The sequence below is a fragment of the Verticillium nonalfalfae genome, assembly GCF_003724135.2.
Source record: "Verticillium nonalfalfae strain VnAa140/NRRL 66861 chromosome Unknown scaffold_20, whole genome shotgun sequence".
Classification (NCBI taxonomy): Eukaryota; Fungi; Ascomycota; class Sordariomycetes; order Glomerellales; family Plectosphaerellaceae; genus Verticillium; species Verticillium nonalfalfae.
This window is the reverse complement of record NW_021167245.1, coordinates 177579-196163: the sequence shown is the minus strand read 5'-3', so window position 1 is coordinate 196163 and position 18585 is coordinate 177579. Positions and strand designations below refer to the sequence as shown.

At 57.2% G+C, this 18585-nt stretch overlaps 4 protein-coding genes across 4 annotated transcripts; 1 reads left to right on the top strand and 3 right to left on the bottom strand.

Annotated features, from left to right (window-relative positions):
* Nucleotides 1-2367: 2367 nt before the first annotated feature.
* EXOC3 (Exocyst complex component 3) lies at nt 2368-4623 on the bottom strand (the record flags this gene model as incomplete). The annotated part of the gene is made up of 1 exon (XM_028637807.1): nt 2368-4623. One exon carries the CDS (start codon nt 4621-4623, stop codon nt 2368-2370), a length of 2256 nt encoding a protein of 751 aa, XP_028497226.1.
* A 648-nt stretch (nt 4624-5271) lies between these two features.
* On the bottom strand, nt 5272-6180 carry D7B24_003619 (uncharacterized protein; the record flags this gene model as incomplete). The annotated part of the gene is made up of 1 exon (XM_028637806.1): nt 5272-6180. The coding sequence occupies one exon, from the start codon at nt 6178-6180 to the stop codon at nt 5272-5274; it is 909 nt and encodes a 302-aa protein (XP_028497225.1).
* Nucleotides 6181-7370: 1190 nt separating this feature from the next.
* D7B24_003618 (uncharacterized protein) lies at nt 7371-7987 on the bottom strand (the record flags this gene model as incomplete). Its single annotated transcript, XM_028637805.1, has 2 exons — nt 7371-7868; nt 7931-7987. The coding sequence occupies 2 exons, from the start codon at nt 7985-7987 to the stop codon at nt 7371-7373; spliced, it is 555 nt and encodes a 184-aa protein (XP_028497224.1).
* Nucleotides 7988-15411: 7424 nt separating this feature from the next.
* On the top strand, nt 15412-18228 carry D7B24_003617 (uncharacterized protein; the record flags this gene model as incomplete). Its single annotated transcript, XM_028637804.1, has 2 exons — nt 15412-15801; nt 15877-18228. The coding sequence occupies 2 exons, from the start codon at nt 15412-15414 to the stop codon at nt 18226-18228; spliced, it is 2742 nt and encodes a 913-aa protein (XP_028497223.1).
* Nucleotides 18229-18585: the final 357 nt, after the last annotated feature.

The window sequence follows — 18585 nt, the reverse complement described above, 5'->3', positions numbered from 1 at the left end:
CCACAACCTGAGTACCTAGGTGCGTGGAGGAGCAAGAGAAGACAAGACCATCAGCACATGGCACACAACCCGCAGACGACCGACCGACCGACCAATGTACGATCCATGATCCAGCAAACCGGAGTCCACGAAAGCCCCTTGACAAAGGCGAGACTCACGTTGTTAGTACGATGTGCACTTCCAATGCCGAGCAACTGGCGCAAACCGGCGGGGCCAGGTTTCGCTCCGGATTTTCCACACGGCTGACAGCCCTCTGGTTCCAAGCGGCGTACTTTCCCTCCCCTACTGCTTAGCGGTGCTTGGAAGACGCACGAGATCAATGACCTGCTTTGGCTCAGCGTGTGTCGTTGGCTGTAGGTTTCGCGAGCAGAATCTGCGCTGGGCGGCTCGGCAGAACCCACAATCTGACGACATGAGATTGTCTTGGGCGACGTCGTGTTGGACGGTACAACACCACGGGGGGGGGGCTCTCTGCCCACACCCCACCGACCCGTCTCGTTCCGTGCCCATCTCCTTGCAAAGGACACGCCAGTGCCTGTATCCGCCGCGGCACTTGGCCCACCTTGGCGGCCGTCACCGCGCGCTGGAGCCGCGTCTTCGGCCTAGGAAGTGGTGCCGTGGGCTATCGTGACGGGCGCCGAGCTTCTCCCACACTCCAACTTACGTAACAGTCGTCAGGCGCTTGTGACGTCCATCTCGGCGTGAGGCGTCAAAGTGGAAATAAATAGCAGAAAGCAAGAGGTCTACACAGAAACTGGATAGGTAGCTGAGGTCGCCCAGGCTCAAGGTATTCGATCCTTGGTCATGCAGCTCAGTCACTGCTGGGATGGGGTCAGATAGGTCTCTTTTGAGACCACTGTTGTTTTCCACTGAGGACCGCGAAGAACACTGTCATTCTTTCTCCATCGCAATGAGAATATCTAGCATATTGATCCGTCCGACCACACTCAGGCTCTTCTTTCCATCACATCCAGATAATTTCGCGCCCAAGATAGTACCGATCCGACCACCTCATGACGATTCATGACTAGGTCAAATCCAGCCGCGGCACACACGGCCTTGGGATGTGCGTTCCGTTGGCTAAATCTCCGCCTTTAGAGTCTTGGTAAACGCACCCGCACACCACAACCACCCGATCCCAGGATGACCCATCTATATCTCCACAGGTCCCTCCAAAGGGCCCAGTCCATGTCGGGAAACCCGTCTGACCCGCCCCAAGCTACCTCACAGTGTTGCCTCACGCCCTCTGGCGTGGGCCAGGAGGCAAATATGAGAGACGTTCTTACTTCTGTGACAAAATGACCACCGGGAGGTTTGGACATCCTTGCACGATGGCTCGTCCCTGCATCCGTAGAATATGAGACTCTGATACCTCGGTATGCTCAACAGGGCAAATTCCCCGCGAGCACCCTTCAGGCTCGGCTGCGTGACTTCGCTTCCTCCGACTACATCTGCATCGCAATAGCAACTGGCGATATGTCTTCCCTACGTAATAGAGACGTGGGGCTCTACTCCTTTAATACCTTTTTATTCGCTCTCCTGGAACCGTCGTCAGAGTTTCGCGCCAATCAGCAACAAGAATCAGGAGGAACAGACTTGGTGAGGCTCTCTAATACGGCGCGAGAATAAATTTCGCGGGGTAGATTTTATCTTGTCTGTGCCATGAAGGCGACTTGGAGTGATTGACGACTCTACATTTATCACCTTCGGTGGATCGCGTTCCATCACCGGCCACCAAACCCAGCCATGAAGCCCAAGCCCTTAGTGCCTGCTATTGTGCCGTCCTGCCAGCCCCACGTTGTTGACAGCAGTGATCCGTTCTTAGTGCGAACGTTTCCTCCAGCAGAGGTTTAAATAAGGGGGCACAATGAGCCCAACGAGCCAACCACCTGCTGCCTTGGGTTTGCTGCCTTTCTCATCTCAAATAGGTACATGCCGCTCGATGAGATCCCAGAGAGATCCAGAGCACGTTGCCAAACGCCGCGGGTTTCATACTGGGTAAGTATCAAAGCGTTGAGCCGAACAGAAGAGCTGTGGACGTTGAAAAACTGTGTCTGCTGTGCCTGTCGACTGCACCACATCTCCGCTTGATTGACGCCATGCCGCCTGCGCCGTAAAGAAGTGACACCGGCACGGGCGATTGTCTGCGGATGAAGGTTCGTATAAAGTCCTGTAGAGTGAAGGGGACGTCCGTCGATCCGGAGTGAACTTTAGAGCTAACCCTCCATCTGTCGGCCGATCAAGTTTCGGGCGGTCTAGACCCGGGCAGGTCGACAGTTTTCCTCCGGTCCCTCGCTACCCGAAGCGAATTCTGGACTTGTGGCGCTGGAGATGATGATGTTATTCCTAGGAACGAGAATCGCACGATCACTTGAACCTGCTCATGATAGTCTCGCCCGTGCGCTCCACGTCCACCTGTGCTGCCCTTGCCTTGACGGCGTTCAACATGGACCTGTCAAAGTCATCGCGCGCCCTTACCACTGATTCGACCCAGCTGATTTGCAGATCCCAGTACTCGCGCTTGAAGGACTCGAATGCATCCGGCACAGCGTCCTTGGCAACCGTGAGGAGCTGCAGGAAGGGCTCTGTCACCCTCCAAGTTTGCTTGACGGCGTTGGCCACGTCCTGGTTGGGCAGGCTGTCGAAGAAGTTGAACGCCGTCGAAATATCGTCGAAGAGCTTGTCCTGGAATGGCTCGGTGCGCTTGAATTTGGCCCCCTTGTTCCGCACTGATGTGAGGTAGCGGATCAGGAGCTCGTCGGCGAATACCTCGGTGAAGATGTCCACGAGCGAGTGGTGAAGCACCTGTCGGTAGTCTCCTACGTACTCCTCGAACGTGACCACCATCTGCTTCATCGCCGAGCTACCATACCACTTTGGTGTGAAGAAGTCGGGCATCACCAACTTGAAGTCAATGACGAAGATGAGCTGCACAAACTTGGTGATGCACCACGTGCTAAAGTCGACATAGCCGTCCCGCAGCGCAAGGATTTCGCCGTTCGCCCGCTCCATATACGCAGGCGACACGACCGTCTCGAACTTTTGTCGAAAGTTGGATAGGTATGCCATCTTGTTCTCCTCCTCGCTGTCGTCGATGCAGGCGATCTGGTCGTTGGCCGTGCCCACGAGCCAGTCCTGCAGCGCTTGAAATCCCTCGAGCTCCGGGTCTTTGCCCGACTCGTATTTGAGTGCCTCGTCCTCGAGCAGCTTTTGCCACGTCTGTTGCCGCACGCGCAGTCGCAGAAACATGGCATCAATGACGCCCTCGATCACGTCGGTACGCTTCGAGTTGGCTGCTGCATCCACCTGCTCGCGCAGCATGCGCCACATGTCGACGAGGTTCTTGGTTCGGAAGTAGCCGTACTCGTCCTGGTCCAGGTTGGATCCCTCGACAACTCGCTCGGCAAAGTCCTTCTTCTCCTGTGCAAAGATGCGATCGAGCCACTCGTCCAGGAACTTGATAATGAGCTGTCGGAACTCCCGCACGAGCTCGCCCTCCCGATTGTCAATGACATGCGGCATTAGCTCGTCCTGGCGGAAACCCAGCTTGGTCATCCTCTTGTAGTACTTCTCGGGGTAGTTGATGATCTCGAGTGTGTTGCCCGAGCTCGATTCGGGGTCATCGATCATGCCGACGAGGAAGTCGCGCATCAGCTCGTGGTAAATCTGTCCATAGGTCTTGAGAATCTTCCACTTCTTTGGCATCAGAGGCGTCATGCCAATCTTGACAGCGTTGAGGTCATTGAAGTACCACTGCAGCGCCTGTGACAGCTGCGACGGGTCGTCCAGGAACTCGCCTCGGGCCTCGCCAAACTGCCCCTCGGCATTGATCTTGATCGCCTGCAGAAACTTGTCCTTGTAACCGCGGACCTTCTTGGCTCCGTCCGTGATGCTCTGGAACCTCGTCGCCATCTCCTTGTGGTCTTTCAGGGCCTCCTGCAGGGCTAGCACGCGCTGGTCGCTCTTCTCTTCCGCCTCGATGACGACGGCAAAGCGCACGACAAGACCGTTGTTGTCATTGACGACAAGGCTGATAAGGTTCAGCGCCAGCAGGCCAATGTGGTCATCGAACCAGTCGATCATGAGGTCGAGCCTCTGAAAGTAGTCTTCGAGCGTCGACTCGAGGCTCGGATCCTCGGCCCTCTGTATCTGTTCCATTGCGTCGTCCCGAATATTCCTTAGCTGCGTGAGCTCGTAGTGTATCGGCAGGAGGTTCGGCATGCTCTCCTTGTCCGCCTCGTCCTGCTGCAGCATGCCCTCGACCATGGCCAGACGCTCGTTGAAGGTCTCGAGGTTCTTGCGCATGGCCCGCACGGCGCCAAAGTTGCGATGGGCCTGGGAGACAATGTTGATGCTCGTAAAGTCCTTGATCATGTTCTGCGACTCGGAGCAGAGGCGGTCGATTTTCATCATCTCCTCCTTGATCTGTTGCACCGCTTTCTGGCCGTCGGCGAGGCCCGTCATGCCCGACTGGGTTGTCTCGAGCTGCTCGCGCAGGCCGCTGCGGAGCTGCCCGTCGACCGCGCTCTTCTTGCGGCCAAACTCCTGCTTGAGGCCGATGATCTTGTCGAGGTCGTCCGGGTGGCGCAGAAGCTCCGAGAGCTTAGGCACGGGGGCGTCCATGGTCGGGAATCGCTCAGCGATGGGGAGTCGCCGGATGACCGCGCCGTGATGGAGAGAGTGTGTGTTCTGGTCTTCAGGGAGTGTGTCGGTGCATTGGTGCCGGGACGAGCGCGCGCTGGTTCGTTTGTTGCTCGGAGCGTCGTGTGCTTGTGCAGAGCAAGGTACATGGCACGATCCTATGGCTGGCTGCCTCGAATGGGTTGGGGTTCAGTGCCTGACATGGAACAACATGCCTTGCTAAGCCGTTGATGGCCAGTGCGCTGTCGGTGGTGTGCTGTGACACTTTGCCCCACGATACGGTGCATTGAGCGGATTGTCACAGCTGGGCAAGGTAGTCTCAGCAATATGAGGATCGGGTCGATTGAGATAGCCTGCGGCGAGCAATTCGTGATTGCATCAATATTCAATTATCTACCGTCCTTTCGGCGCTCGTCATGCGCAGTTGCCCAGGCATCACTAAATCTTCGTAGCAGACTCGAAACACTCCCTAGAATCGCAGCATGCAGGCAGATAGACGTCTTGTTTCCTCTTCATGACATAAGGATATGTGTTTTCTCTCATAGAATCTCAACTTTCTAAATACAACTGATAACCCCATACTCCATGCCAAATGCCGTGTTGCTCGAGAATACATCGGGTTGTTACAGATCAGTGGATCATGGACTTTCCAATCTCGCTCTGCCACCCCTCGGCCCTCTCGAACCCGTTCGAGTGTGTCTGGTAATCCTGCAGCGCCTGGTAGACCTCCTCCTTGGAGCTCAGGACAAACGGCCCGTACTGCACGACCGGCTGATCGAGAGGTGTGCCCGCAATGAGCACGACGCGCGCGTCCTTGTCAGCACCTGCATCAACCTCGATATTGACGACGTCGCCCTCCTGCTCGAGCACCACGTTGTGATACTGCTCAACGGGGCGCTGCTGGTCGCCGGCGCCGAATAGGGCCTGGCCCTCGAGAACATAGGCGAACGCGTTCCAGTTGGCAGGCAGCGGCTGTGCGACCTTGCCGCCGGGCTTGACCTGCAGGTCCAGGATCCAGACGGGCGTGTAGGCGAGGTCGCGGACCGAGTCGACGCCGTGGCTTTGGCCCGAGATGACCTTGATGTGCGCCTTGCCGCCGTCGACGTCAACTGAGGGGATCTCCTTCGCCTTGAGGTCACGGTAGCGGGGCTCACACGCCTTCAGCTTCTGCGGCAGATCGACCCACAGCTGGAGGCCGACGTTGGCGCTGCCGTCGGGGTTCTGCTTGGGCATCTCGGCGTGCATGATGCCTTTTCCGGCCGTCATGAACTGCAAGTCTCCGGCCTCGATGGTGCCGGCGTTCCCGGCAAAGTCCTCATGGTCGACGCCGCCCTGGAGGAGGTACGTGATGGTCTCCTGGCCGCGATGGGGATGGTCGGGGAAGCCGGCACCGGGCTTAATGGAGAAGTGGTCAAGCATAAGGAAAGGTGAGAGATTGCGCAGCTGGGGCGTGCCAATGGAGCGGCGTACGCGGGCCCCGGCACCCTCGGCCTGCTCAACCGCGAGGAATATTTTGCGAATGGCGCGTGGGACCGACATTTCTGTGGCGTAGAGGTGATGGTCGGGTTGTGTAGGTGACGACAATGAAGATATCTTTAGTTTGGTGTTCACGAAGCTCAGCGCTATTTGAGCGGTGTTCAAAGCGAGATTCTGAATTTGCGGTTGATAACAGAAAAGTATCGATAGGATGCCGACTGTGATCGTGGTCCAGAAAGCGAATACCTTCATCTGAAATGCAACGGCGACGAAGGACTTATGTAGTTGTCGTCGCGAAATCGGGTGGGAGAGGTGAGGTTGGGAGAAGAAGATCTTGGAAGAGACTGCGAGCAATTGACAAATGATGAAAGATGGATTGCTCAACGTCAATGCCTTTATGGCCCCTCGTCGTCGGCCTTGGAAAGGCTGGATCCGGTGTCTCGAATCAGGCGAATCGCCATGCCATGATGATTATGGCAGCCTCTTCTAAGCACATCAGGCCCCCCCTTAGTCAAGCTTTACATCAGCGTCGCTGCTGAGTTGATTGCCCCTCTCAGCAGTGAGGGGCAATCAACTCAGCCAGCGATACCTTTGGAGCTGCCCAGATTGTCGGCCCCACCCGCACCTCCCACTGGACGATTCGCTGACATACTGATTGGCAACCAATCCAGTGGACAACGCCAGGCCAACACCAACCGCCGGTGGAGAAACTGTTGAGGTCATTCCCGTTGCATCTTTTGGCACCATACGTGTGTTCGGTTGAGCTTGACAATGGGCAGTCTTTGTCTCTTCTGGCATTTAATTATACTGGGAAATGATAAATAATTGGGAATCTATTGGTGCGGTATGAAACTGACCCTGCCATCGTCGCTGATTTTGAGCGCCGTACCTAGTCACACAGCCAAGCAAGCCGCCCACGGCTGTCTCGCCATCGATTCCAGCTTCATCCACATCATTGCAGAGATGACAGCTGAGTGAAGCAAGATGCTCCGGGTAGTCGTATCTAGCGAAAGAGCAACTCTGAGGCCGAGAAACGATGGGCAGGGCCGCGTGCACTGTCCGGGACGCAACTGGGGAAGACACCACCTTTCACGGGCGGATTCGGATATCCAAGACCCTGCGCCCTCGACCAGCCAACACGCAGAACAAATGATCAAGGGAACGCCTGGATATCATGACCTCGGCAGGTCCATTTCGCAGTGAACAAGGTGGGAAAGGGAAAATGAAAAGAAGGCGCCACATGCACATGCCGCCTAGTTGTTTGCCTTCTCGTTGATGGCCTCCTTGGCCTCCTCCTTCTTGTAGTGCAGAACATTGTTGGCCCACGTCAAGAACTCGCTGCTAGAGATGAAGGCTGTGCTGACCAAGGCCTTGCCGTAGGTGATAACGTTGTCATTGCCATTGCCGAGTTTCTTGTACTCAGCCGAGTAGGTCTTGAGAACGTGGTCCTTGGTCTCGACGCCCGTCTTGAAGGGAAGGGCGATGATGCCCTTGGCGCCGGCGTACAGCTCGTTTGTAGGCTTCTTGACGAAGGGGACCTGCTGGTCAACCTTGGACAGAGCCTGGTCGCCGAAGGTGTCGGCCTTCTGGAGATAAGGTCGCACGAACTCGAAAGGGCCGGCGAGGTAGGGAATGAAGGGCTGGGCAAAGGTCTTGTAGGCAGAGTCGCTGAGCTGCAGAGACTTCTGACCGTAGGGGTTCTGCTTAAAGCTGGTGACACCGTCGTGGACGACGGGGTAGTCGAGGAGGTGCTGGAGTCATACTGTCAGTATACATAACCGTGACAATGCTACATGCAACGTAGACTGCATACCTGGACAAATGCCGAGCTGGGAGCCGAGCTCGACACGTCGCCGTTCACTTGAGCCATTGCGCTATCGGGGTCGAGTCAGAGTCGAGGTACTCCTACGAAACGACGACAGGTGTGGCTCCAAGGGTAAATTCAGGAGCTCGTGGGATAAGGTAGGGCAAAGTACGTCAAAGTACTGGGCGTTTTCAAACGTGTACAGGTGAATGGGTGGGTGTAGGGAGAGGTGCGAGCAAGAAAGATGCGACGGAAGAACTTTGAGTGCAGGATAGGAGGAGTCCTGATGGGCAGAGGCGCCGGTCGAAGCTTAAAGCAGGCTGGGTGGAGGGGCAAGTCGCAGCAGAAGAGATAGAGGGGAGGAAGGAAGGAGGAAGGGAGGGGGGGATGACGAGCGATGATGAGCGAGGATGTACAGTGATATGAAGGTCGAAGCCGTAGACAGCAAGCAGCACGCACATGAGACCGGAGGCGAGGGCCAGGTCGGCCCCAAGCTTCCAAGCAATGCAATGCAGGGCCAGCGCCGGCGCCAGCGCCACACCGGGTCGTGTCAAAGGTAAGGTCGGATCAGGCAAGGTAAGGTACGTGAGACACTTTGGGTCGCGGCGGGGACTTTTCGCCTCGTTCATCAGTAGATCGATAGATAGCATGTCACTTTTGCTCGTGCTTGCGCCCAGGGTGGCCATTCTGTGTTCCTCGCTTGCAAACAGGGGGAGCGAAAAGCATATGCTTTGCGTTCTTGCTAAGACATCGGATCGATCGGCTTGTCGGCCGGGCTGCCATGGCATGCCGGGCTGTCGAGCAGGGGGACGGGGGTTTGCAGAGCAGGAATGTGCAATCCTGGGTTGCCCGTGATAGTCTTGTCCGGCGCAGATGTCTTGGGTTTTGGGGGTCAAGGCAGGGTGCGTGTCGTGATAGAGGTTGGTGGTGGGGTGCTCTCGGGAGGGGGCTCTTCTCTCCCCTCCCCTGTCGCCGCACACCTCAAGAGCGGGATGCCGAAGGAGAACTGGCGCTGGCGCATCGAGGTTTGGAGGGTGACAGGGACCTCGTATCACAGAATGCACCAGTCAAAATTCAAGACGCAGCACTGACATGGAAATCGCCCTATCTTTGCGCCTCAGAGACATGCGTGGCGTGGCTCTGAGTGGTTGCATGAGATGCGCGCCGAGGAGCTTTTTCGCGGTGGGTTTTTTTCCTTGGTCTTGCAGCTTGATCCCTGCTCGTCTGACATGTGAAAGCTATTCCTACCCACCATAGCTTACCTGCTCTCCAGTCGGGAGCATCTTCGCCATCGAAAAAGCCCATTGCCTGCCAGCCCGCCCGGCCAGACCGTGCTTGGCAACAGCGTTGTTTCCCCCCTTGGGCCCCTCAATACCCATTTCGTGACGAGCCTCATACCTCAGAGCGCCTCGGTCGGTATGTCAAATCCCGCGGTTTGTCCTCTGTCAGATGTCTATCACGAGTGATTGAAATCTATCCATCGTGATGTTTTCTTTTCTCGGCTCCGAGGCGGATGCGAGGCGCGTGGCCAGGAAAGCGGAGCTCGCGAGAGACGACCCTGGGCCAACTTGCAAGCAGACCATGAACGTGGGCATGCGTCACAGATGGATTGCTTCTGATTCCTGAACAATGCACTTTTTGCGTCACCCTCACCGTGGGGCACGCATCGCAATCACATGTCAGTGAGGAAAGCCCCCAGGGAGGACCCAATTGCCCCTCCGCCTTTGAATCAGCTCAGCCAATACACCGCTGCTGAGACACGACACATCAAAGGCACATACCGCCGGCGTGTCGGCGTGGCTGTGATTCGGGAATCCTCGTGTCTTGAAGCCAGGCATCTTTGCAATGCTTCGAGGCACCACACCAGCCAGGACTAGATCCAAAGAGATTTGATGGAGGCAGTCCGGGCGGCCAACCCCACCCACCACCACAACGCGGAGTGTTAGTGTTCTCTCTGCAGCTCAAGGAAGTCACCCCAAGCCCCTCCTCAACTTCCCATCGCCTCCCCGAAAAACCGTTGAGCTCAGCGTCATCAGCCAGCCATTCATTCGACTCAACCGCTTCGCTGCGTCTCAATCGAATATCCTGTTCGACCCCCCTCTTCAGAACAAGCCAATTGTTCCGCCCACCGGCGTCACATCAGCGCAATGACGACGGATATTACCGCACATATGAAGTCTCCTCGAGTCCTCCCGGTTGGTTGACCCAGCATTTCGAGAGGAGCCCCGGCTGCAGCAACCACACCACCAAGATCGGATATCTACGGGAGTGGCTGCGAACGAAAGAATGGAACAGTCCGAACACAGCGCCATGACATGAGAACATAATCCTGCAGGCGGGCGTTTTCAGAGCTGGTCTTAATGAAACTTGCTTCTCCCCAAAAAGCAACATTCCCCGCGACGCCTCCACGCGCCAACCCCCGCGATACCAGTTAGCCAAACATTGGATGAACATTCGGATTTAGTCGCTTTCTCATACCGGAGAGGATGAACACAAGATGGAGCAATGCCCTCCAGCTGATCTCCTCGCTGTGACGCTTGGATCATGCACTCTTTCCTTGCAATTACTGTCGCCGTCGACTGCTCTGCTATCGAGTCTTCGACCTGGCCCGAAATGCGACCGAAGGTTCACGCGAAAGGTGTCTTAACGTCCCATATGCCGGATCGCTGGAGCTAGAACATCGGAGTCGATCAACTAGGATGAGTAGACAGAATGGCTGCTCTCTCATTTCTCGTTCACAAGCCCTCTCAGTCGCGCGCCCCGAACACACCGCGAGCGAAGTCTGCCGCCCACTGGCTCTGTAGTCAATTCACACTGTCTACTGAGTAATAGCCTAGCCTTCCGTTTCTTAGCCAGTGACGCCACGATCGCCGCTGCAGGAGACTCTCCGCCAACCTGCTGGAAACACATCTGATGGATTCAAAGTGGCGATGTGCTTTTCGACCAGTTCTTTGTCCCGTGGGGTTGTCCTCGTCGATATACAGCTCTCCAAATGCGGTCCTGCGCCTTGGCCAGCGCTCCTTATGCACCAGGGAGTGAAACTCTCATCCGGTATTCAGTTTACCATGGTCAAGCATGAACGGACCATCTGCTTGCCGTTATTTGCGAGTACAGTCATCAACCGATGTTCGTTATCCAATGGTGTGATGGTGCGCCTGGCCTGCCTGAAGTCCGGATTATCAAGTGAGCCTTGAAGTAGCCTCAGCCGCTAATGACGATCAGAGCTGGTCTAGACTGCACTGCAAAAGGGACCTAACTAGATACCGCAAAGAAGTGGTTCACGAGCGAGCACACAACTACGCAATCTTCTGGTGACGCCTGTGCAAACATTGCCCCAGTTGCTGGCAAAACCGTCAGACCAAACAACACTTCAAGCTGATGGGCCACCCGGTCGAGGCAGCTTGTGAACCGCTGCAGACCTGTGCAGACACGTGGTTGGTCCCTGTGTCAGAATGACATGCCACCTGACATGCGCGAGACATCGTATGCCTGTGTCCACCAGAATATACTGTGCGATGCATGATGGCCGGCCACTGGGATAATCCGCTCGTGAACGGTGTGAAGTCAGACTCAGGGCTGTATTCTATGTCGAAAGCAAAGAAAGGCTCGTTGCCTTCACGCAAGCGTGAGCTATGACTTGGCCCAGGAGCAGCAATATTGGAATGTGTTGGCGGATGACGACTCGCCGAGGGCATCGATTCTTAGACTGGTTCAGAGCACCGAAGCACTTCTGCATGATCCTCTCCATATTCGGTTCGTGTGGCCTCTGCTCCAAGAACTTGTGCACCCCTACCGCCCAGAATCATGATAGAGTTGACTCTTCTAAAGCACATGTGTTCTCCCAACACGACGGTGGCCATCCCGTTGTCTCCCGATGCGCAATACATTCCTGTCATGTCGTTGCTTTTGCTGTGATGCTTACGAAAGTCAAAACAAGCTGAGTATCTGCCTGCCAACATACCTCCCGAAGAGGTCGTGTATATCATCCGGTAGAACCGCATATCTAGCACCCAGATTTGTGCCGTTTCCCCGTTTGCAAGGGCATTTTGGTACTCCGCATCGTACCGTATGGTCTTCAGAGAAGCTTTGACGGTAAGCGATATTTATAAAATGGACTACCGTCAACCACATATACTTGCGCCTTCAGAAGGAGGCACAGAACGGGGTTTGATAATCATCCAGCGGACGTGCTGCGATGCCATTTTATTTCTTTCTCGACCTTTCTCGTTTCTAGTGCTTCTTCGTTGCATCTACGAGCAGAACAAGTAGTCGAGTGGGCAGCTGCGACATTTATGGGTCGCGTATGAGACGACATGATGGCAAAGTTATCGGCACAAAGCCGACTCGAAATCATCCAGAACGACGCTGATGTGGCAAGAACCCCAGGATCAACCCGGAGAAATTACTGGAGAAAGGGCACACTGAGGTTGGTAATGTTGGAGAGAGCACGTTGATCTTGGACTCAGTAAACCCTGGCTCCGCCGCAGTTCTCCCAACAGATCGGCTCTGCGTTTCCATCGAAGAGTATAGCATAGAGGACGCTATTGCTGACTCCGAGGTGTACCACGCGGAGGGACAATGCATAGTCTTCAGCTTCGCATTGTGTGCCCTACCGCAGCGTGGCCTCGACACATCGATCAGCAGCGACAGCTCTGGCGTCTCTTCCCACTGCAAATCGCTTTTTTTTTCTTTCTTTTAGCTTCGACACGACCACAACCACGCCAACGCCAGGGCATGTCGATCATTTGTGGTGCAGGATCTTCAACTAAGGTGGCGCGCCATCTGCCATGTTTTGCCTCCGACGCCGTCGCTGCTGGTCAAACCGGGAGATGGCTGCCAGCGAAAAGGCCATAACCCCGCCTGCCCGCGAGGCAAGAGCTACCTCGACAAACCCCGCCGCCTGCGACAACGGACCCTCCGGCCAAACGCCGTTCCGCGTGGTCAAAAGCCAAGGGGTGCCAGGTGCTTGGGAGCGGCATCGGCGGGCATCATGGCTCGCATCGATCCAGGTGCATGCATTGCGCCCGAAACACATATGTACATGCATATGTATATGTATGTGCTGGGCAAACATGCAGCGTTCCTGTGTCCATCGGAGCAACGAAACCCCTTTCTCTCTCCCACTGTCTCCCTACATATATGTCGCCATTCGAGCAGCCTAGGTTACCCGACGTCAACAGGAGCGCGGCATTACGCAGAGCGGGGCATGATGCTGCGAGTGAGAGTCTTTTTCCCACTCCGTACAAGGTGACAGAGACAGACACGAGGAGAGAGAGAGGGAGAGAGAGAGAGAGCTGGCAAATCGCCTGAGCACGGGTCCGAGCGTGCAGGAGGCATGGGCGTGGAGGCGAGGGGGAGGAGGGGGCTTGTGCACAACATGGAAGCACCTTGTGAGAGCAAGTCATCCTGTCATGGAAAGCGCAAGCTCGGGCTATTTCTGCACGCTGCAGACGGGTATCGCCAGATGCTTAGTTGGATTTGACGCGAGGCCCCGCTGCTAGTGCAAGTGTACATGTAGGTCGTCATGTTCGTTTCCTGCACTCCGAGAGGACGACCCCGGGAGTCGGCCGGACAAAACATCGCCGACCGATGGCGTCTGGCGTCAGGGGCCAGCCCGCCACTCAGTCAGTCAGTCAAGCATCTTGGCCCCATCTATTTGCCTGTTCGTTTGCTCGACTTTACAGCAGCATCGAAGCCAGCGCGATGCGTTGACGGGAAGGAACTGAGTAAGAAACGGATGTTTTCGACGCCAGATGTGCATAACACCCCCCTCCCCCCCCCCAAAGAGTGGCGTACATGGTACAGCACTAGCTAGCTGTAAGGCAGTATCGCTATGTTTCATCAGTTGCACCAACAAAGACCGGCTGGTGCCGGGGCTCTGTGCCTTGCCATGACACGTGTGGCCTGGTCTGGCCTTGAGACGCTAAAAAAGAAAAGGGCATGCACGACAGGTCGAACTGACAAGTGACTGAGGGAAGCGGTCAAAGCCACGGACTGGATAGATGCTCAAGGTGAGGGGGGACGGTGGTGAGGAGGCGGCAGGAGCAGGAGCAGAGCGCTGCGGCATTCCCTATGCTCAACCACAACAACAAACACGGCAGGGCGATCCTTTGTCTGTTGCACGAAAAGGTTGCAAGGGAGCACAAAGGCAAGAAACAGACGCAAACGAACAGCAGCAGCATTCGTCGCAACGCAAGGTCGGAAACGAGAGAGCCAGGGTTCGAGAGATTGAGCGATGACAGCGTCGCAGTCGCGACACGAAAAAGGGAGAGACAATTTCCCACCAGGTCCGCCGGCCCGTCATTGGTTCGTTTAAGCTGGCAGGCGTGGAGTCAAATCTTGAAGGGACCAGGGGCCCGGCGAGGGGGACAAGGGGACAAGGGGACAAGAGGACAAGGGGACACACAGAGTGTGCTGTGGTGGCACTGGAGCCCACGGTGCCAGCCCGGCGACGGCTTCGAGGGTTCAGTGCTTCAGCACGCCCCAAGTGCCCCGAGGGCCCCAAGCTCACCCGCCAGGCCCACGCGGTGCGCCAACGCCGGCGTGCTAATCGCTAGCCCTGTTCGTTCCTGAGGCAGGGGTCCCCATACGGGTCGCGTCCGACGATGGGCACTTCACACGGTGTCTCGACACTGATCATTGACGGCATCACACCGTGTTCGTATCAGATCTCCGCCGCACAATGCACAGGCCATGCACAGTGCTTTAGCGTGGTATCAGACCTCCTGGGGACAGGAAGGCGGCCGACGATGGGCCCCTTCCCACTTGGCCCCCTGAAAAGTATTGGGCATCACGATGGATTGAGCTTGCTTCTCCGACTGCTCGTCCCCCCCAAATCCGCCACGGCTCTCTGGCTGGCTCTGGCTGTCTGTCTGTCCGTCTGTTGATACCACGAGTCGTTACCCGTCTCTCCTCTCTCGCTGCAACGATCTTCGACCAGAGCTCGAATGCTCATCCCCCACCCCTGGCCGCCCCATCCATTCATTCCACCCATTCCATCCATCCACACGGACCGCCCACTCCCCCCAATCGCCTCTTTTTGGAGTCGCCTTCCCCCTTTCTGGGCGCCCGTTCCCAAACCCTCTGTGGCTCTTGTTCCTCTTAGCCAGCGTCTTTCCTTTTCACTCTCCTGCCCTTCCTCCCCCCCCCCCCCCCGCACCAGCCGTCACCAAACAGCCAGTCTGTTGCGGACTGTCCACGAGCACTCGTCAAGTAGAAGAGACGAAACGACAAGACCGGACGAGACGACAAGAGACGCGACGAACCGAACGCCCAGAACCTCGCATCACCCGCTGCTGTGCAGACCTTCGAATGGACAACTAAAACAGCTCGAGCTCCTGCAAGCTTTCCAGACTTCCGCACAGCTTCAGAGCTTCAGAGCTTCTTCGCCTGCTCTGCTTTGTTGCGAGATTTAGGACCTCGCTCTATCCACTCGCCCCAAACACCTACGCTGCCTACAGCAACAGAACCAGAGGTATCCATCACGCGCAATGGCGCCCTCTCTGCATGCTCACTCGTCCTTCACGCGCCCTCGCACCGGGGATCGCGAGGGCCGTCCCACCACCCGGGACCAGGGCGACAACAACCTCATCATCCCCAGCCGTACCTCTTCTCTTCACTCTCGCATCACCCAGCCGATTCCTTCCACCCTCAACGTCAAGACCCAGCAGCGCACCCCCAAGACACTGACCCATGCCTACATGGTCTGCGGTGTCGGCCGAGAGCCCTCGCAATGGGTCAAGGCACCTGCGCCCGCCCAGGGCAAAATCGGCCACATGAAGGGTGCCGTCGGCCAATTCTGGCTCCCTGAGATTCTCGGCAGCAGCCCCAGGCTGGAGCAGGACAACGAGATTGCCAGGGCCCTGCACGCTGCTATGCGGGTGAGTTGGACCTGCTTGGCCGTCCCCCCACCCCTTTCTGTGGCGGCAACATCGTGCTAACCTCTCCCGTCCCAGGCGTGCTTCCCTCACGATGTTGAGATTTGCACTGGCCGCAGCCAGCCGCACTGCGTCCATCACGCGTTCGTTCTGCAGCAGGACTCGTCCCACACCCTCTACGGCATCAGTCTCCGCGTGTGGTCCCGCGCCGACGAGAAGAGGGCCGAGACGATTCGTGACCTGCGGAAGAGGACCGAGTCCGACTTCTACGACAACCCCGACGAGACGTACTGGATCCCCTACTGCCTGTCCTTCCTCTCCCGCTACCCGCTGTACAATCTGTTGGGCGACTATCTTCGGGGCATGTGGATTCACTGGAACAAGGCCACCAACCTGTTCCACGCCGAGGAGGTCTCCCGCATTCTCAGCTTCCCCGCCCCAAGGCTTAACGACCTCGTCCGCATCGACATGAAGGACTACGCCCTGTGCTACCAGTTCCCCTCGTCTCCCACCGGCTTCCAGAACTTCGCCATGTGGCCCCTGTTCTGCTGTCTCTCGATTCCCAACATTGTTGGCGTCATTGAGGCCGCCATCTCCCCCACCCGCCGCATCATCTTTGTGAGCCACTACCCGGCCATGCTGACCATGGCCGCCGAGACGGTCCGCTACTGCGTCCGTGTCTACGAGTGGAGCGGTCTCTATGTCCCCGTCGTTCACGCCCGTCACGCCAAGGAGCTCGTTCAGGAACCGGGCCCCTACATCCTGGGCATCACTGCCGAGTGCAGGTCGCTTTTCACGGCGCCCACGGACGCTCTGGTCGTCGACCTCGACCGCAACTTTGTTCTCACCTCGAGCCCGCCTACCGCGCTGAGCCCCGGTCAGCGCAACAAATTCGTCACCCGCCTGACCCAGTCCCTCAATGGCGATGTCACCCCGTCTGGTGTGCCCCAGCACCTCCGCTCCGCCTACGGTGGAGGCAAGCTCATCCCCGCCGGCCAGATCATCGTCATGCGCGGTGAGGTCGAGTCCATCCAGGACCCCGAGTGGTGGAGCCAGGATGCTGTCATGTCCGTCATGGACCACGTCTGTGAAAAGATGGGCCGCAACACCGGCCTCAAGGCCGTGTTTGGTGGCGCTGTGAAGAAGCCGCTGATGACCAAGGTTTCGATGAGGCACCTCAACGAGATTGTCCGCGAGAGGAACCAATACTCGCGCGACGCTCTCGAGGCGTGGCAGGACTTCATCAACCTCAAGGGCCGCATGGACACGGAGCTCAGCAAGGTCACCAAGCGCAACAACTACCTCGTCGAAGAACTGGAGAGCTGGAAGCAGCAGTTCCTCAAGTTCCAGGCCTTTGCTGAACAGCTCACAAAGGAGACGCAAGATCTCAAGACCAAGATTGAGAACCACAAGAGGGAGAACCGCAGGCTCGGCGGTCTCATCGATCAGCAGAAGGACGATAATGCTCGCCTCTCTGTTCGTCTCGCCGGCACGGAGAAGCAGCGTGACGATGCTCTCGAGGCCCTGGTCCTCCAGCAGGAGATTGCCGAGGAGCTCGAGCGCGAGCGCAAGCGCAACAAGAAGGAGCTTTCCGCGCTCCAGCACACCAACATGACAATCCTGCGACAGCGTGACGAGGCTCGCAGGGTGGTCCTTCACCTCCGCAGTCTCATTGGCGGCCAGAGCCACCACATGGAGCACCTCGTCCGCTCGCTGACGAAGCCCGAGGAGATCAGCTCGGAGCTCGAGGACGGTTTCGAGAACGACGAGGATGTCGAGCTCCAGCAGGGCGAGGTACCCAGCGACCGCCTTTCGCCTGAAGCGGAAAACAACCTGAGGAGTGCTGCCCGCGCCAACAAGAGAATGTCTTCGTCCAGCTTCATCGACGTGGCTGATCGTCACCTGAAGGACAAGACGGATGCCATCGCGCACATCATCCGCAACATTGCAGAGCAGTGCCAAGCTGCCGTCGAGGGTCTGTCTCTGGCGCAAGATGCCGAGCTCGACGAGCGTGCCCGCCTCGCCGCCGCCCACCGCAGGCACAGCAACCTGTCGGTGGCGGCCAGCGATGACGGCCACGACAGCCACTCCAACGCCACAGCGTCGGAGCTCGGTGACGACAGCCTCCTGCAGCCTGCCTCGGGTCGCACGTCGAGCATCCCGCCAACGCCCGATCTGGTGCCGAACCGCAGCAGCACGGCCATGTCGTTCGCCTCGACGGCGACGACGCCCGAGCGGTCGAGCCAGCAGTATATGATCCACCAAGACATCCCCACAAAGATTGTCGAGGACGACGGCGAGGACCTCGAGGAGGGCCGCAGCGAGTCGGACACGGCGCCTCAGGAGCACGGCCTCGTCGGCAAGCACGCCAGCAGCCTCATCCACAGGCCATCTGGGGCTCGCATCAGCGCCCTGGGGGGCTCGCGCTAAGGACGAGACCGGCCCCCGCCGATTGACGGACCTGGCGACGGTTTGCTATTACGAACGACATTAGAGTGGGAGAGGTTTACTCGGCCCGGGGGGCCTTTTTTCGTTTCTTTCCCCAGGGGTTCTGGACCGCATGTGTCCAATTTCGCGCATAAAAGCTCATTTTTTGTCCCTCTTGTTGCCCCATCTATACCTCTTTGTTTTTATCCTTATTTATCTCTCTCTCCGTCTGGCTGTCCACACTGATGGCGGTTCTGGACAGCGTCACGTTGTTTTGTCCTGGCGTTGGAAGCTTTGCTAATTCTACCCTCTTATTTGTGCTTTCAAACAAGTCTCGTTTCTTGGTCAATATGTCTCTCA